The sequence below is a fragment of the Lycorma delicatula genome, chromosome 7, assembly GCF_047948215.1.
Source record: "Lycorma delicatula isolate Av1 chromosome 7, ASM4794821v1, whole genome shotgun sequence".
Classification (NCBI taxonomy): domain Eukaryota; kingdom Metazoa; phylum Arthropoda; class Insecta; order Hemiptera; family Fulgoridae; genus Lycorma; species Lycorma delicatula.
The window spans coordinates 87,293,951-87,313,776 of NC_134461.1; the positions used below are offsets into that span (position 1 = coordinate 87,293,951).

A 19,826-nucleotide genomic window follows, 5' to 3' on the forward strand; every position below is an offset into this window, starting at 1 on the left:
CTCCTACTAAAAATCTCATAAGATATAAGGCTAAAGGATCACATCTTAGTTATTTAAAAATTTTATCTTTCTTCAGATGACAGGAGATAGATAATATGCATGAACTAAATTTAATACACAAACCAACCTTCCTGATTTAGTTAATTTCTTTTTTTTACAGCCTAAACGAAATAACATCATTTTTATTTTTTGAAAAGGATAAGAATCTAAATGACCATATGAATGACATTTCAAAAATGCAATAAAGAACATAAGACAGAAGAAACATGTACAGAAGAAACCGTCTTTTTTTTACCAAAAAAAATTAATGTTTTTACTTAAAAATACTAAATGCATATAAAATTGAAAAAGAAAAAAACAAAAGAAGCAAGAAATACAAAGAAATTTTCTTTTAATTAACATAGTATACTTCAAAAATAGTTTAAAGAATTTCAAAATATCAATCACTAAAGTTTGCCTTTGATCAAGACTTCTGTTTTTTCCTGCTTCAGCATGCTTGTGGGTTTAGGTTAATTTAATGGTTAGTCCAGAAAACATTTGTGTACAGACTTAAAGTAAAAGTTTTAAAGTTTCATGCATGTTTATAACAAATAATAATAAGGATTACTGAAGATTGCCATGTCAGTCATCACCTGAATTAAAATAAATTTATGAAAAATAATATTTACAACCATAATCATAATTAGAGTAATAATATCATCATCATCCAATAATGTAATATTCATGTGAATATAAATAGAAATCAATCAAATTTGCAACAGCCTAGTGTGAATTTATAGGTCAATTTGACATTTAAATCTAAATTTTTATTTTATTATGTTGTTATATCAGAATCTTTCTGATGATGAAACTTGGGAATAAATTAGATATAATGAATCTGATTTTGATAGAATGGACGTTGAGTAGACCCGTGTAAATTTTAAAGTTGATAGTACGAATAATATTGAGGTTTTGGAAACAAAAATGAAGATATCATAAAAAAAAATAATCATAGCAGTAAAGACTTAAAACTCACTGGTCAAAAGATTAAATTAACTGCAGAGAACATTAATAAACTGTCTGCTACATTTTTGTCAAAGACCAATATCAATGAAAACTATAATGAACAACTGTATTAAACAATTTTTTTTTAAGCTACAGGTTTCAAATCATATCAGTTTAACTGCTTGTAATTTTTAACTCATTAGTACATTTTCTTCAGAAGTTTTTGGAAAAGATAACACAAAGGGCAATCGGATCAGAGACTTGTGTTTTTTTAATCAATCTGATACATACAGTACTAAAACAGATAATTTTCAGGGTACATAAAAAAAATTGGTAAGAATTAATTAAATACCTCTAATTAAGAAAACTACTGATTTAACTGTTTTATGATGAGGGCCTAGACAAGATTTTTTTAATGATTCCTGTTTTTGCCAAAACACACAGACATGTACTAATTATATGTGTACACAGTATGTGATCATATAATTTAAAATGTATTGTTTGCAAATATGTTTGTACGTATGTATGTGAATACTAACTAAGCAACAAAGTAAATGTGGAAGGTTGGATTTTGAAATAGATGGTGAGTATTTGGAAAGTCATGAAGATAGAAAATCAATTTTAATGCAATTCAAGAATAAGAATAGCAAAAAAACAATCTTAAAACTAATCTAAAGGGAGCTGGAAAATAATAATTTATTCTTATAGTCACAAATATTATTGATGCTAAATCAAAAGATGTGTCTGGTTATTACTTTTTCTGTGTCTTGTTTGAAAAGCAAAACTTGGAAGCTGCAATACAGCTCATCAAACAGTAACAAAGTTATCAGTTTTAATTTACTGTAGAGTTCAATTCAATTCATTCAAGTTTAAACCGATATTAAAAAAAAATGAATTTTGATTCAATAACATTAAAACCATCTTTTTTTCTTGTAGAATTAAATTGGTAGAATCATTATTAGAAAAAGCATTCCTACAAAATCTAATAAAACTGCAATAATTTTAGTAGCTTCAGTGATCTATAGAAAATAATTTTATAGGCAGTCTTGGTCACTGGCCAAAGTCTTTTATCATTAATTTATACATTTTTTCAGGATGCTATTCTCTGGGTCATTCAAGTTTGCAAAACCATAATGATATAAAGGAATGTAATTATTACATAAAATCAGTCAGTTCAGAATATGAAGTGACTAAAATAAAACTGAAAAGTTACAAAAGGATAACATCTATAATAGATATGTAGTCAACTTTTTATTCTCAAAAAAAAAAATAACATTAAAAAAATAAATAAATAAACTTTGGCCATCTTAAGTGATATGAATTATTTCAAACAATAATTAGTGGTACATCATTTCAACAGCTATTTGGCAAAATATTACTACTACTTAATACCTATAAACACAGCTGGTAAAAATCAATGTATCAAGGTATCTTTAAGAATACAACTGGTGAAAATGTTTTATGCAAAATTTTTTACTATGATGGAAATAATATAAGTATGAGCAATTTTGTAACTGTCATGCTATTGTTTTAATATTCTGAATGCCTGGAGTAAAACTACCATCAAAATACAGTAAGATGGAAAAAAATCAAAGCTAGTAATAAATTCAGTAAACATACAGTAATTTCTGAAATTACCAACTGAATTATATCTACAATTTCCTGTTGTGGATGAATACTTCATAGGAATCAACAGCATGCCTATTATGTATAAGGATAGTAGAGATCACAGTATCATTGAAAAGTTCTTCACATAAAGGAAAACATAATGGACTATCAGAAATGAGATTAGAAAACAAGCTGAATAGACCTAAAGTTATTCTGTTTAGGTTAACCAAACATAATGAGCAATAAGAATAGTCATTTCAAATCACAATTAAATTCTGATTTCCCAGGTTACATCAGATAAATTTCGTCAATTTTTTTGAATTTTTAACATTAGTTCACCCTTGAATAAAAAAGAATTCCAAATTACTGTAATACTGATATTTTATATTACAGATAATTTCATCCACTGAATTTGGGTACTCAAGTGTAGAACACCAAAATGCAAAAATTGGTCTTATGAATCTCATAAATTTGAAAATGAAATAGACAGCATTTAACTCCATAAATTATTAAATAAAAAAAAGTCAATGAACTATCAATTACCAAAGTATGGTGGATTATTCTGAAACAATACCAGATACAGTAATGATTGACAATGAAATTTAAAAAGAACTTGACCAGAAGAAAAACTTAATTTACTATAAATATCATTAAAATCAATAACTTAAAGAGAAGTAAAAGAAACAATTGTGACACAAGCTCAAATGTAGGTCAGCTTATTGATATGTGAAATTTTGGATTATGAAAGCCACAAGCACTCATGGGTTGAACATAGTAATTGCAAAATGAAACTACCACCTACTATTAACTATCTGCTTCCTTACATCAAATTATGGAAATAGAACAATAAAAGTGAAAATATTTAACATAAATCATGAATCAATTGAACTCAATCGGAACTTTGTTCATAACAAATAATGCAAATAGAACAGTTATGCTGTTCTGTAAAATTTTATAAACTATAACTCAAGACAACTAAAAAAGCACTAGTACAATGAGAAATAAGAGTAAAAAATCAAGAAAAACATTTTTTTAAAAACTACAACGAACATGAGATTATTGTCAGAAACAAAATGACCAAAACAATACATACGACTCCGAAAAGCTTTCCCATCCAGGATGCAATAAATATATATAATACACAATGAAATTGAATTAAATTAATAATTCACTTAAAAACAGTAATTTAAAAATCAATTATTGAAGATAAGGCTTACCTGCTTCTGAATCACTCGAATCTGAAGAACTGGAAGATAGACTCGAACTACTGGAATCTGAATCCGAACTGCTAGAACTAGAAATTGATAATCTTGATGAGCCACCAACAACATCCACAGTCTTACTACTACTTGAATCTAAAATAAATAAAATAAAACAAGTAGAAGCTTATATACAAAAAATAAACTAATCCATTACATTTTAAGAAATTAAAAATTTATATTACATTTTTCACAAACATAAGAATATACAATTTCTTAGTTTAATACATTTTTACTTGACATAAATTTGTTTGAGGCAGCTGTATCATATACATTTACCAGAAAAATATTTTCTTTCAGTGAATTGTCTTACTACCATTTAAATTTTAGTATAATAAAAATAGATTAACTTACAGAGTGTTACAATAATAAAATAATTAAGGACTACTGACTTTGATGAAATGTTTAATCAGTCAGTTATAAGATTCTGGAGAGTTCTAGTGAAACATGTTACTGCAGATAGTGCAAAGAAAAATGAATTTTTTTTTGTAAATATCACAAAAGTATTGATAACTAAAATCATTATCAGAATTTTTTATTTTATACTCTTTAGTGTAAGGAAAGTACAAACTACAATCCAGTTTTTTTTTTGCTTTGTTCAAAATAATACTTAAAACACTTTTATTTTTTCTATAGTCTATGGTTCCATAATGCTATGTCTGAACTCATGTTCATACTTTTCAACAATCATTAAATAATGAAATTTTAAGAGATTGTTGTTTTTCTGGAGAGGAATTCTGAATATTTTTGAATTTGATTTTCCAGAAACAGTAAGATTTTAGATAATTTTGTTTTTATAGAATTAGAAATCCTATTTTACCAATAAATTCTTTTATACTTTCTTAATATGTTGTGTAAAAATATTCATTTTTTAATAGTTCTGTTATCTAAAATACAGCAAATTTAATTCATTTTTTCCTCGACTTGTGAAACTTTCTCTTCTAGTCATGAAAGTTAGCAGTAACCCTTAGCCATTTTGGTTTGTAGTTTTTGACAAGCATATTCAATATTTAAAATGAAAATATATAACAATTATGTGTATCAATAATATCTGAACCCTAAATGAAATTTTTTTTTAATAATTACAACAAAAAATTTATCTATCAGGTAACACATACAGAATGAATTAATCATCTACAAAGTACATATCCCATTTTAAAAGATATTTCAAAATATCTCCTCCTAATCCCCCATTCCATAAGTGACATGTAACCAAGTTAACTTAATAAGATTAAACAACTCTGGTTAAAAAACTCTCTTTTTACACGTTCTTTTATATTATTCCAACTAATGAAATTATATAGTCAGCCAGAATCTTGCTTTCTAGTCAGTTATAAATTTATTCAATACAATAATGTATTTATTTCATATTTTTTGATATCCTACGATCTCTTTCATTGAAACAGACATGCTGAATTTAATCTTATAATACTCAATAACTTTCCTAAATCGTTCTGCCAGAATTCTTGTGGCTTAAATAGAAAATAGGCATTCCTTAATAAAAAGTTAAATAGTCTACATTTTCCTCCATCACATCCCTGGTTTAGTGATCCACTACATCTTATTCTTAAATCGAACTAAAAGATTTCTTTATGTACAGATGACCTATTCGGTTTTGATTTACTTTTTCTAGGAAACCAATTAATTTTTTACAAGGACCATGATGGCTGATTACTTGCTACTAAGTGAAAAAAGGAATGATAAATTTGTTGAAATCCAATCACCTACTTGAATTTTATTTAAAAAATGCATACAAAAATATATTAATAAGAAGGAATGTGTAATGTTTTAAATGCGACACAGGTATGCAAGATCAATTAATTCATTCTTTAATGAAATAAGTTAGTTAACTCTGTGGTAAATAATTAGACTAAATAGTTATTATTTGATGCAAAATCATTTAATTTGTAATGAGCTGGTTCCAGCCTGGATAGATTCCCTGATCTACCTAAAAACTATATCCTGGAAAGGCCTTTAAAATACTCCTTTTGGTGAATTTTTTCTCTCATTTTGGTTGCCTCTGAAATAGATATCTCTTCTATGGAAATCCTCCTTCATCCTTAGCGATTGGGTAGTTTGGGGCGAGGGAGTTTCAGCTATCTTTATAAAAAAAAGGCTTAATAAAAATAAAAAAACCTATCCAGGAATTTAACTCTAAAAGAGCTAATGTTGCATCATAACATGATTACATACATCAAAAACATAAAAATCACTAAATTACCTTTCTTTGCCTGTTTCTTCACAGAACCTAATTGTCCTGTTACATCCTGTAATCGTTTTTCTAGTTCTTGTTTCTTCTCAGCTATCTGTTCATCTTTAGATTTAGCAGATAATTTTTTATCTGAAATAAGAAATAATGAAACTCCATTAAATTATATTAACACTAATCAATGCCTCTTAATGGAAACTTCCCTAACCAATTAGATACCAAAATTAACTTATTCAAGCAAAGAAATCTAAATGCAAAGAAATGAAGTTGTGCATTCAAGTAATAAATAAAATAAACAAAACTAAAAAATAAACTAGTAATTTCTTAAAGACAAAATTAAAACATGTGTAATGTAAAGAATGAAATTTTTACATAAATATTTTAATATTAAGCAAAATCACAATGTTTATTAATAATAATAATAAATAAAGAAGATAACAGACACCAATATTTTAAAAATTAGAAAAAACTGGCTACTGTAGTGCAATAAGCATAGCATAAATAAAGCAAAAAGAAAGAATGTGATCATCTTAAAAACCCTTCAAATGAGTAAAATGTACAAGTTTTATCAAAATGACAAATTACAGAAGAGAACAAAAACGAACATCACAAGCAACAGTCAACAGAACTTATTTATTGATGTTAATGAAAATAAAATTGTTAGAAGAAATTTTATTAATTTATCAACATGCGACAAATATTTTAATACAAAAAATTCTTTAATGTATACAATGAAAAAATTTACAAAATAGACTGAAAGAGAATATGCATAAATTTCTGTTCAATTTGCATAAAAATAACAATACAAACCTTTCCCCTTAAACTTATCTATTATTTGTTAATTGTTCAATAATAATACTATTTTATTATTTTCTATTTACATATGAAACAGCGATCTTACGAGAAATTAATAGATATGGTTTCCATGTAGTTATGTAAGATCAGGCATGATAAGCAAATTAATGGCAACTGATCATTTGCTATTAATATTCTCTAATATAATTAATAAGAATAAAAGGCAGAAAAGTTTTTCATCAAATTTCCCTCAATGGTAAGCAGAAAAAAAGTAAGTCAAAATTAAAGGAAAATAACATTAAAAACTGTTTAGGAAATATTGACACTAATGATTATAAAATTATAATCTGTCCTTAAGTGAAGGATCTGACGAATAACAAATATTGAAAGAAATCTTTTTTATTAGGACTAGAGTCCCTCTATTGTTTGGAACATTTAAATAACAAATAAAGCTTGTAAATGTTTCTAAAAAAAATGGTATTGATTTGGGTGCTTAATATTTTTCACCATCTACCTTATGTGCTGAAGTATGTGTAAAGCATTGCAGGAACAAGTGATACTAGTTATTATGGCTTTTTATAAGAATAACACAATGTTTTGTACAGCCAGTCCCTTTGCTGAACAGATTGAAGGTATGTTATTTTTAGAGATTTAATATGCCAATATGCAATTTTATAATGAAGAAAATAGGAAACCACTTCACTCTTCTTTTTCACCAATAGACCTAGCATAGATATGAAAATTTCAGAAGTTGCTGATGTCTTCAAGTCAGATCACTTATGACCATTTCATTTACACATGTGGATGAGATTCAGTTTTCTCAGTTAAACATCAACATATTTTTTGTTATGTTTGGTGATATACCTAATTGCTGCTTTATTAAAAACTATTAATCTTGAAATTGACATATTGAATTTGGCAAAATTTAGTAGAAACTTAGCAGATGTGAAAAAGAAAATAAATTTAGCTCTTCATTCAAGTTTTTAAGTAAGTTATTAAGTTACCATATTAATTTGTTGATTTTTCAGCTTTAAAGCAAGGTTTCCTTATCTTTAAGATAACATTTTATGATTTTCTAGGTTTTCCACTTTCTAATAGATATTCTGTAATTCTATGCAGTTAGTATGAAAATAGGTTAAGTGCTTGAATTTGGCAACTTTTGCTAAATAAATATCCTCTCTCACCAAGGAAATGTAAAAAGAGTAATGGAAAAACTACAGTTATTCAGTAATCGTATAGATAAATAAATGAAATGAAAGCAATATAAAATAATAGAAAATGCGTAGCATAGCCTCACATCCGTCAAAAATGTTATGGCTTAGAACTAAAATTCCTATGTATGAGGGTAAATCAAATATAAACACAATTCATCTTTAAAGAAAATTTATTTATTGAAAAATAAAAGGCAAATATAATTTATTTTTCTTCATAGTTTCCTGCTTTAGAAATATGTTTTCCCAGCGAAAAGGAAGGTTTTTTATCGCAGCATCATAGAATGAAACTGGTTGCATCAGGAACCAATTGCGCACGAATCCCTCCATGCTCTCGTCATCTTCAAATTGTTGCCCTCCTAGAGCTTCTTTAAGGGGCCCAAATGAAAATCACAGGATGATAGGTCCAAGCTGTAGGGAGGATGATCAAGTTGAGTCCAGTACATTTCTTCTAGTTTCAAGACCATTACAGCTGCAGTATGGGACCCAGCGTTACTGTGGAGGAGGATGGTCTCATCTTTTGCAACAATATGCAGTCCTCATCTCGTTCAACAGCTTGCAATAGTAAACAGTATTGATTGTGCATTGCTCATGCAAAAAACTAATGAGCAAAATGCTTTGCAGTTAAAAAAAAAAACGATTGAAAGAACCTTGCCAGCTGACAGTCGAGTCTTGACTTTAACTGGGGCTGCCTCCCCTTTCTTCTGCCAATACATACTGGCTTGTTTCGAGACTGGGGAGTGTTGTGGTGGACCCACGTTTCATCGCAGGTGATGACCCGATTTAAAAATGCAACACCTTCTTTTGCAAACCTTGCTGTAAGCCTTTGACAGACCTTCAAACATCTCAACTTCTGATCTGCAGTCAAAAGGCAAAGGACCCATTTGGCACACACTTTACGGGATGAACTGTAGGTCATTTGTGATAATCGGTTGACAGCTCCCATAACTTATTCTGACCTGTTCTGCAATTTTGGATATTCTCACCAATCAATCGTCTTCAAGATTGTCTCGAACCGCCTGAATGTTTTTGTCTGTAATGCTGGTCTGAGGACGGCAATCAAGTTCCTGATTTTCCCCTCGCTCTTGTCCTTACTTGAACTCTTTATGCCAGTCAAACACACGAGTCCTTGGTAATGTTTATCCCTGAACTGTGCAGTCAATCTCCGGAAAATTTCCATCGCTTGAACTCCTTCACGGGCAAGAAATTTTATAATTATACATTGTGCAGTGGAGGGGTGCACCTGTTGCTCCGACATTGTGAGCATTACTGACAAGGTGGTTGGGAGTGTGGAATGGCCAGCTCTCCCCACCCAAGCATACTAGAAGAGCGGGTCCAGTGCTACTCGTATGATGGTGATAAATTACTGACAAAAATTATATGGAAAAAGCAGCAGATGTCAGAAGTTAAAAAATGAAAAATTGTATAAATATTTTTTCATAAAACAATATTGTAACTATCTACATAGGCCATAAAATATCTCATCCAGATAAGAACTTAGTTGTAAGACAGTGGAAGTACATTAGTTAGTTACAAATTGGGGAAGGAGGAAGCTGTTAGTTAACTAACTTGCAATTCTTGTTGGAGGACAATTCTCTAGTGCTGTCTAGAAAGTGGTTATGCTGGACTCAGAAACTATCATTAGCTTGGTAAAATGGTTTGACCTGTTCATTAAGTTAATAAATAAACCTGTCATCTCCTAAACATTCAATAAAAAAAATATTAACTCAGAGCTACTCAATACAATATTTAGTAAAAGTTAGCTATAGTTAAAACTGACATAAAAAAAATTTGTAGATTTTAACTTAAACAGTTCATACAAACTGTACTCTAAACTCTTGCCATAAATTTTCTGAAGCTCTAATGTCTTTTATTAATGTGCTTGAGAAATCACATATATTCAAGTATATATACATAAATATGTAAATAAAACAAGAAATTAAGACAATTTGTTTTACTTTCAAATAATCATACACAACAAATAGTATTTAGAGAAGCAGTATGAAAGAAATCAGGTTGGTTATTTTGATTTAGAAAGTACATAACATATAATATCCTACAAAAATCAATGGGTAATAGAAAAATAATATTCAGATTGATAAAAAAGGGCAGAAAAAGTAAGTGGATCATCAAGGTTTATTTGTACGAGGTTGATACTGTTGAAGAGAAAAAACAAGTATGCAAAAACAGTTATTTTAGACAATGCCAGTTGGAATTTGTGAACATCTTTTCTTTGGTTTCCATTTTTTCCACTTAATGATATTCGATTCTCACTTAACCTATCATTATTACTCATCACCTAATTATTCTTAATAATCTATAATACTATGCAAAACACAAAAACTGAGGATGCTTCAAAAAATTATCAATGTCAAGCCAATTAGATACTGCATGTAGTTGTTAAATTGGACTTTCAGTGAAAATTTGTTTTCATAAAACAGTAACCTAATTCTGTACTAAAATTATTTATTTACATATTATATAATTGTTAGTGAGAAGATTTAATCCATAATTCTCCTGTAAATAGAGACATAATCTCATGCATGAAATTATATTTTGTTATTAAGGTAGTGACAAAAGTAAATGAACACATGGTGGGGGGGGGACAGGTAGGAGAAAGATAATGCAATCTCTGATGGATGTTAAAATTCAACCATCAAAAAAAAAAAAAAGTGTAAAAATAAATAAAACGAAATAGCAATATACTGCAAGTAATTTTATATGATTTGTCAAGTAAATATAAAAGTACTTTCTAAAGTACAGAAAGCATTAACTCAGCAGTATCATCACCTAAAATACTGCTTGTATCTCTGTGATAGCGGCCTGATATCATAAATGATAAGGGAATATGATGTAGAGATCTAAGGACAAGAGATCGATTTGGGTGCCACAACAACTGCAACTGATAAAGGTAAGCTTTTTCATTGCAACTGTCTTGGCACGTCAAAACTTTATTTTGTTATAAAATGAAAATAAATTTAAGGGGAAAATTCAAGGAAATAAGGTTTTCAAATTTTTCTATAATTTTTTTTTAAAGGAAATGCGCCTCAGAATATAATCCCCATCATGTATACATACGTGTATATAACCACATAACATTGTTATTATATGTAATTAAAAAGTTTCTAGAACAGAACATAAATATAATTATATATATATCCTTCAAGGATTGCCATTGTCCGAGTAATAAATAAAACAAAATAAAAACATATCTTCTGCCAAAAATATACTCTTGCAAAGTTAATGAATCTGGTGTATTTCATTATGCATGATTCTGTGAGGGACAGGAATAGAGCTTTTTCTACAAAAATGCCTAGCGCTTTTCACAGAAATCCATAGTTAACTTAGTGAATCTAACCAGTTTTAACTAAGTTACAATGCCTAGATTTTTTATGAGATTTCAGTTGCTGGTATCAACAATGCAGAACAAACCATTCTTCAGTTAAGTAAGTTTAACATACAAACATATAACTACTTACATTAACCATCTAATACAAACATGCATAAATATATAACAAAGCAATAAGATAAAAAAAATATAGAGAAATTAAGTTAGTAAAAAATAAAATGTGAAAAAGTAGGCATGCTGAAAACACATCCACACACAAGTTACTTCCCTGTCACCAAACAAAACTGTTGTATTGTTTATTTACCTTTTTTGAATGTTTTTTTATTCTAAAAATGGATAAGATAAATTAAAATTAGTTCCTACACATCAAAATAAATGTGGCTATTGAAGAAGATTTGAAATAAATATATACTTTGTATTTTTCAATAATAATTAGAAACAGAATACACTATCTCTATTTACTAACTGGAAACAACAGCAAGAAATATTTAGAAAAGCTCTCTTTTTCTGTATAGCCTCTGGAATCACTGTAAGGTACTACATCAGAGCATGAACGACTAAAAAGGAAACGCTGAATAATAACTGCACAGTAATGAATTGTAGTTGGAAAAAATGTCTCTTACAATAAAAATTGGGAAAATAACATTTCAAGACATTACTGAGAAACTGTGAAGATATATGCACTGAACGTAACATAATTACAGTATAGTTTAATAGTGCAAGCTGTGATTGACAAAGAGGTTATATAGTGGAAGATATTCAATAAAATGTTGATAAGCAATGCATATCACAAATTTAGTAGGTAATTAATGATTTTTCTCTACTTTGAGATTTTACTAAAAAACAAGTTGTAAACCTAAATCACAGTTTAGCAGAAGGATTCTTCCAGTCTGGCCAACTGTACCAAAGACAAAAGGAAATTAAGGCATAAATTTTAAAGGGAAACTGAAAGGAAATGAAATCAAACATGGAAAAATTCATGGGTTTGAAAATTTCTACAGTAAAAGAAACATTAAAATTATTATTTACACAAGAAGTTGAATACTGCATTAAATAAGGTTAACAGTTACCACAGTATTAAATTTGCTCTTTTCAACATTACTGTTATCATGTGTGATTTATCAAACAAAAACAGCAGGAATTATGGAAAATAATTCAACTTATTTACTAAGTACTTTGAAAAAGAATATTTTTATCTGCCTGTTTATTCAGTAGTAACTTAATTAAAAGATATAATGCAAAAATTACTGTTAATTATTTAAAGAAGAATTTTATCTTTTGTTATAAGGAATAATTTGGGTGAAATAGTAAAGTAATAGAGGAATGATTAAAAGGTGAGAACAGATGCTGCTGAATCATAAAAAATTCTATCTATATGGACAATGATGATTTTAAAAAGAAAAAAAAATTAATGGGGAATTTTTGGCGCTATCTGACCTATTTTTATCTGAAAGGTTTAATAGGTTCAAATGTTTTGAAAAATCATCGATGTAACTGTTGCACCATCATGAAATTAGTGTGTGAATGTGTATACATCACCCGATAGCAAGCCATACCAAGAACTTACAGTAAGGCTTACGTGGCTTTTTCCTAAGGCAAGATGCGACATATGATTCCAACTCTCTTAATGTAGATGGTTTCAGAGTTTCAAAGTCTATTTCAATTTCATCAGGATTTGAGTCCCTCAATGATGGCTCTCTTGATTGAATTATATGCACTACTCTTCCCAGTTTGTCACCTGGAAAAAAATTCAAGCGCATTATTATTCTATCACAACAGTAAAAAACATCACACACTCACAACTGTTATTTCCAAATAGTGGTAGTAGAAATCCAAAATATGGTTTAACATTCCAACATACTGTACTTTAAAATATTTCATTAGAACACTGCTATACATTGTACTTTTTTATTTATAATATAAAAAAAAGGCGCAGTATAAACATAAAAAACAACTGCATTAAACATGCTCTTTTGTACATTACTACTGCAATGCGTGATTTACTTAACAAAACCAGCAAGAATTATGCCAAATTATTTGAAAAAGAATCTTGTTAAATAAGAAACTTTTTCAAAAAAAAAAGAAAAAAAAATGGAAGTCACCATAGACAAATGGCTTTTTACCCACTAGTACAATCAATATAGACAATTTCATTATAAAATTGTAAAGAAAAATTACTGTTTTAAGATATTTAGGAACAGTTTTATCTTTTAACTACTTCTAAAATTTTTTAGAAGATTAAGATTACATTAAAATTTTTTAATGGTTAGTTAAATTTGATGGTCATCTAAATCCAAGTTTTTAAATCCATAAGTTTTTATTTAAGAAAGAATTTCTATTAAAAATAGTAAGGATTTCTGCAGCCTGTTAGTGATCAGTGTTTACTCAATGCAAGTGTAAAATACAGCAGCACAGATCTTGTACTGACTATTCAGCTGTTTTCCTACACAGCCAATAGGAAGCATCTATAATCTTCTGTAACGTACGGCCACAATTCCCAAGTTTAAAAAAATATTCTTTGTTTCACATCCATTTCCATCCCATTTTTAAATGAAATTATGCAACACTGTAACCTAGTGTTTAAAAAAAATTTCCATTAACAGCTATAACAGTAATTTCATTTATTATAATTGTCATATTGAAACTAACCTTAAGAAAAAAAATTAATCAAGTTTTAAAGGAAAAATACAACTACTAATTTTTTAAGTGACCTCTTAACAGTATTATGATGGAATGTTGAAATTGCACAAGAAAATTAATGAAAAAATAAAGTATTTTTTTTTTTTTGTAATTCCTACAAAGTTTTTTCTTTAACTAAAACTCCAATCAATAACAAAAAAAGTAAGTTGTGGAATAAATTAAAATTCTGTCCATTAATGTTTCCTATGACAGAACTCTTTTTCAGACAAGCTTTTTCTTTTGTGATGCACACTACTGCAGATCAATTCTGCTACTGCTGTTTTCACATTCAATTTCAATGTATGTGAATTTAAGATGAAAAAAAAAATTTTTTCAATCAGTATCTACTTAGCACATACAACAAATTTAAAATGCAATACATTAAGTAATAATGTGAAATTAATATAACTGGACCAGACCATATGGTAGTGCAAAATTTATATTCATAATCAAATAGATGAGCTATATAACAACTTTTGAAAGTTGTTTCTGTCACTGTTCTCTTGTTTTGTACATATTAACCATTGCCAAAATGCTCTGAAGTTATACCAGTTATAAAAATTTAAATTGAATGGAGATTTGTATTTATTTAAATTTAGTACCTTTCAAGTGCTATCTTCTTATCTACAAACGCAGACAAAACAAGTCCACAATTTACCTACCTCTGAATCAGATAATACACATCTATAACCTAAAAACAGAAATATTTTGATGGAGAAAAATAAAGGAATAAAAATCTAGACTGAAATGCCACCAGCAAAAATCATATTAATTGAACTATAGTTTTCTTAAATTAGTGATAATGAAAAATTAAGTCCATTATGGTTTTTAAGTTGAAAACATGAATAGTATTAAATGTTCATTCCTTCATTGTTGCAAGTTTCTATCAATTTTCATAACATAAAAAAATAAATAAAAACTTTCTTCTATAATTTTCCAACTAAATTGTGCAATTTTTTAAAATTGCGAGATTGTGTGAGTATATATATATATATGTATGTAAAAGTTTTTTCAAAAAACTTGCACAATACAACACCTACACATGTTTTATACAAACATTGATGTTACATTAGATGTACACAGCTTACATCGAAAATGTTACAGACCTAAAATTGATCTTAAACATTTATCTACAAACATTCCATATTAAATTATAATTTTGAAAACAAAAAAATAATTAGTTTCAAAGATATTATATACTAAACATTTTATTACTATTTTATACTATTTAATTTCTAGATTCTTAAGATTACATTACAAATGAGTAATATCACAGTTTATACACAAATCTACATGAATATGGTGTTATGACGAATCTCATAGGCCAACTCAAATCAAATTGCAACAATTTTATATTATATGCACTGATTTTCTATGACAACGTTATCAATGTAAAGAGCCCTCCATCAGCACACAATTACATTCTTAGAATTATTTTATATAAAGTGTGCAGAGCATTAGACAACTTACAATTTTGGGGGTTTACATTTGAATGTTATCTAATGTACTGGGACTTGCCATACACCTCCATCCCAAAACCACTCAACTTTCAATGTGTGAAATCATAAACCAAAAATTACCAAGGAAGAAATGTTTACTCTGTACTGGATCATAATACTAACAAAGTATTAACCAATGTATTTATCACCAAAAGATTATTTTTTTTATTTTTTATTGTCACCATATAAGCGTTCGAAGCTTGTGTTTGGGAATATAGAATGTAAATTTGTAGTGTATGAAAAATGTCATGCCTGACTGAGATTTGAACTCAGGACGTCTGGATAAAAGGCCAAGACGCTATCACTTGCTGCGGAGATGGGTTTTGTTTAATGTATGATGTACTGTTGTTCAGAAACTGTCAGCTAGAACTCACACAATACATGAGGTTTGTAAATAAATTAATGAGAATGGTTTTTTTTTTGACAGCCAAGGTGGCAACACTGTAAAGTTACTAGTAAACATATGGTTATATGAACAGCTGATTTATATTAGGTATTAATATTTTTAGTTTATTGTTGCCATGTGAGATGTAAACAAACTTTTCATGAAACGAGTTTGTTGTGCAACCAATTTTGATTTGTGCAATCAAGTTTTGTGTTAAACACAATAGAATGCTACTGTAACTTTTTCAAAATTGAGAAGGGCATATGGAGATGACACTCATATGGAGATGATGGTCATGAGCCAAGTTTTTAGGTGGTTAGAGCATTTTCAGATGACCGGGAATCAGTTGCAGATGATTCACGCTCTAGATGCCTGTTAACGTCAAAAAGTGACAATGTTGAGTGAATCAGAAACTTGACACTGTAAGACCAGCGATTAACTGTCAGAATGATTGTGGAACAACTCAATTTGAACAATATCACAATCCAACAAATTTTGACAAACGAATTGGAAATGAAAAAATTTGTGCAAAAACCTCACTGTTGAACAGAAAAACAATAGGGTGGAAGTGTGCCATTCTAGGGCGAATTGAAACTGATCCTGATTTTCCAAAAAATGTTATTATTGGTGATGAATATTCACCATATTATATAAATATTTAGATATTTGAGTAAGACTCAGAAACAAAACGCCACACTTCAAACTCACCACATCCCTAAAAAGCAAAAATGAGTAAATCAAAACCATGCTAATTTGTTTCTTTGATAGTAATGACATTGTCGATAGTAATTGATGATATATATATATATATATATATATGTCATGAAGTAAACTGAATATGTGTAATCAGTAACTTCTTTCTGCATCTTACTATCCATACTGAAATAGATTTCCTTTTTACTATGCAAAAAAGCTCAGGAAATTGTTAAAAACATTTTGCTTATTATTTATTTATTCACAACTATAAGGAAGGCACTCCATTACAGGGATGATACTTCGCTAATTTTGTTTTAGTAAGAAATTAATTTTATACTTGTCTGAGAAATTGAGCTAGAATCTACTGATTAAAAGGCAGAAAAAATACAATTCCATCACGGAGATCATTAAAATACATCTCAATACTTTTCTTACACTTGAATACAAATATTCTACTACACTTAGTTATCAACATATTTGACAAAACTAGGTGAACTCTTAAATTATTTAATAAAACTAATTTGCCGACATATATACAACTTTATTTAATAAATTCTTTTAAAAATATGTTTGTTAATAACTTATGCTATGCAGAAGACATAAACAAAAATAATTAAAAAAGTTCAACATATGTGGCAATTTATGAATTAGCCCAATACAAATATTACAGATTCTTACAGAAGATTAAATAATTATTTTATTTTAAACTCAAAATTTATTATAATGCAACTGAATCAGCTTGTAACAGCTGCAATTTCCATCTACTGCAATTCATAAAAATAAATCATTTAAATTATTTTTTTTGGATTTTTCAATTACATGAGCAAATAAATATGATTAGAGTGTTGTAATTACCTGGTAATTTGTTGATATCCAAACTGAGTTGTCTCTTTTCATCATAAGACATTGGTTTTGCATTGTCTTCATCTTCAGAGTCAAAAACAGGTGTCGGCACGGTATTCTTCTTTTTAGAATTAGCCGACCTTGAATTGGCCTTCGGCCGTTTAGATTGTGCATTTGCACCCGTTTTGCCTCCCCTATTGCCACCTTTACCCTTTGTACCTTTTGTAGGGGCAGGAACGGGCATTACCCCTTGAGGTCCTCTTGTCGCAGGCCCGCTACCCGTTACTTTCATACCAGCGTCCAAAGGAGTTTTAATATCCCCGGCACCTAAAGCCCCGACACTAGACATGTTCGTGGCACCAACACTATCATTCACAAGCACTGCACCACCCGCAACCGCACTCGTTTTAGCACCGACCGCACCGGCACCTGGATGTGATCTGTCCGACGAAGGTTTCTTACCTTTTTTATTTGAAACTATACCACCCGCACCACCACTCCCACTAATACCGTCCTTCTTAGACTTTTTACTCTTCTTTTTGCTAATTTCTTCAACTAACTTCCTCATCTGTTCTTGCATTGCTTTCAACTGTAAAATTAATTAAAAAAAATAAATAAATAAAAAATAACCTTAAACAGTGACCTAAGTAGAATGTGTCAGAGGTAAAGTTTACAGAAAATTAATATACTTATTACGATATAATACTATTTCATAATCCAAATTAGAGAAGTCAAACATAAAATCTTTTTAAGGCATTTGAAATTTTGGTGTATAAATAAAACAGCCTGAATAACTTTTAATCAGTTAAAACTAATATGAATTATTTATGTTATTAGTTATTAAACTAAGCTTTACTGATTCTGTAAATGTTTGTTATGGAAACAGTTTTCTAGATTCTCAAAAAAATTTTTGAAGTCTTCTTCATAATAGATGATACATCAGGACAATCCCACAAAAGTTTCATACATGAATAATAAAGATAATTTTTTTATGTTTAATACAGCTTTCAACACCTAAATACTGCTATTAGAGGCATTTAAAAATATATAAAATTCATACAATACCCACAAGCACATTTTGGAGAAAATTCTAATTAATGTAAGAAAGTGTTAGAAAAATTTTAATGCAGCAGTACTACAGACTTCCACGATTAATTTTTTACAAACATGTGCACCGGAAAAACCGAGTTGTGAGGGATTCATATGATTTACAAATCACTTGAACCCCTCAAGCGATCTTGAAGATAAAATTATCTAACTAGCTTACAAAGTAGAGTAAAAGCTTTTTCAAGATATGGTGACAGAAGACTTGCAGACTGCTGGACTTATTGGGAGTCACTTTCAAGCGATTTGAATACAGAATTATTACTGAGAAATTCCTGTCAAAGAGTAAGTAAAAGGAGAGATCAAGAATACCTAGCTAATTTCAGCCACAAAGCTGCAGTAGAATGAAACTGCATCTTAATGAATTTAAATCATGGTACGCAACACGGTTAATTAAAAAAAAAAAAATCAAAGTGGCAATATCATCTTACTTCAGTAAGACATTCTGTTTAGATTTTTTAGTAACCTACCTGCAGTAAAATTAATTTCTTAAACTAATTTAGTACCTATTATGATATTTGATACCTTTTAGATACAGTATTACATTCCAATTAAGGAAAAATTTATTAATTTTATTCCTTAAAACCTGAAGGTTTTATTACAGCTGTAACACCCAAGGGAGTAACAGCCCACAATCTTTGGGGCTATGGAATTAAAAAAATGGCTGGTCAGTGTTCTAGGATTACCAATGATGCCAATCAAGTGCTAGCTACTAATATCAGAAAAGCACTTTTTTCATTTTGAATGATTAATTCACCATATAATGTCAGACTGTGAATGGGAATATGAAATAGACATTTTGTAAAGTATGGAAAATGCCACGTGTGACCAGGATTTGAACTTGGGAAAGACCAAGACGCTACCACTCTGCCACAGCGATCAGACACTTGAGGCAGAGCTCACCACCACCAGCAGCAAACCATATCCTTTATGAGAGTAGGATAAGCTGGGGTCCAGAGCCAGTAAATGAGGTTAATGGGAAAGAGAAAGAAATCACTCACTGGTTCTCCAGGTTGTAAGCCAGGCATAGGGTTGACACCTATCTTATAAAAAAAAAATGTTGCTGATTGTGTGCACAAATCTTGCATGCAAGGGAGCTGAGAAATGTCACTGAAAAAGCAAGGCCCTCACTAAGGGTTATAGAAAAAAAGCTATAGAAATTAAACAAACTTTTTGAAAAACTTATCTGCTCAAAAACTTTCACT

At 29.2% G+C, this 19,826-nt stretch overlaps 1 protein-coding gene across 5 annotated transcripts in view; it reads right to left on the reverse strand.

Moving 5' to 3' along the window:
* The window catches only part of LOC142328110 (homeotic protein female sterile-like), a 147,676-nt gene that overhangs the window by 57,903 nt on the left and 69,947 nt on the right, over window positions 1–19,826 (reverse strand). For 4 of the 5 annotated variants that reach the window (XM_075371619.1, XM_075371622.1, XM_075371623.1 and 1 more), the window contains 4 exons: window positions 17,530–18,106; window positions 12,983–13,153; window positions 6,073–6,192; window positions 3,810–3,947 (listed from right to left, as the gene is read on the reverse strand). In XM_075371619.1, the coding sequence (XP_075227734.1) occupies window positions 3,810–3,947; window positions 6,073–6,192; window positions 12,983–13,153; window positions 17,530–18,106 (1,006 nt within the window). The remainder of the gene's footprint in view (window positions 1–3,809; window positions 3,948–6,072; window positions 6,193–12,982; window positions 13,154–17,529; window positions 18,107–19,826) is intronic. The other variant, XM_075371620.1, reaches the window with a different exon arrangement.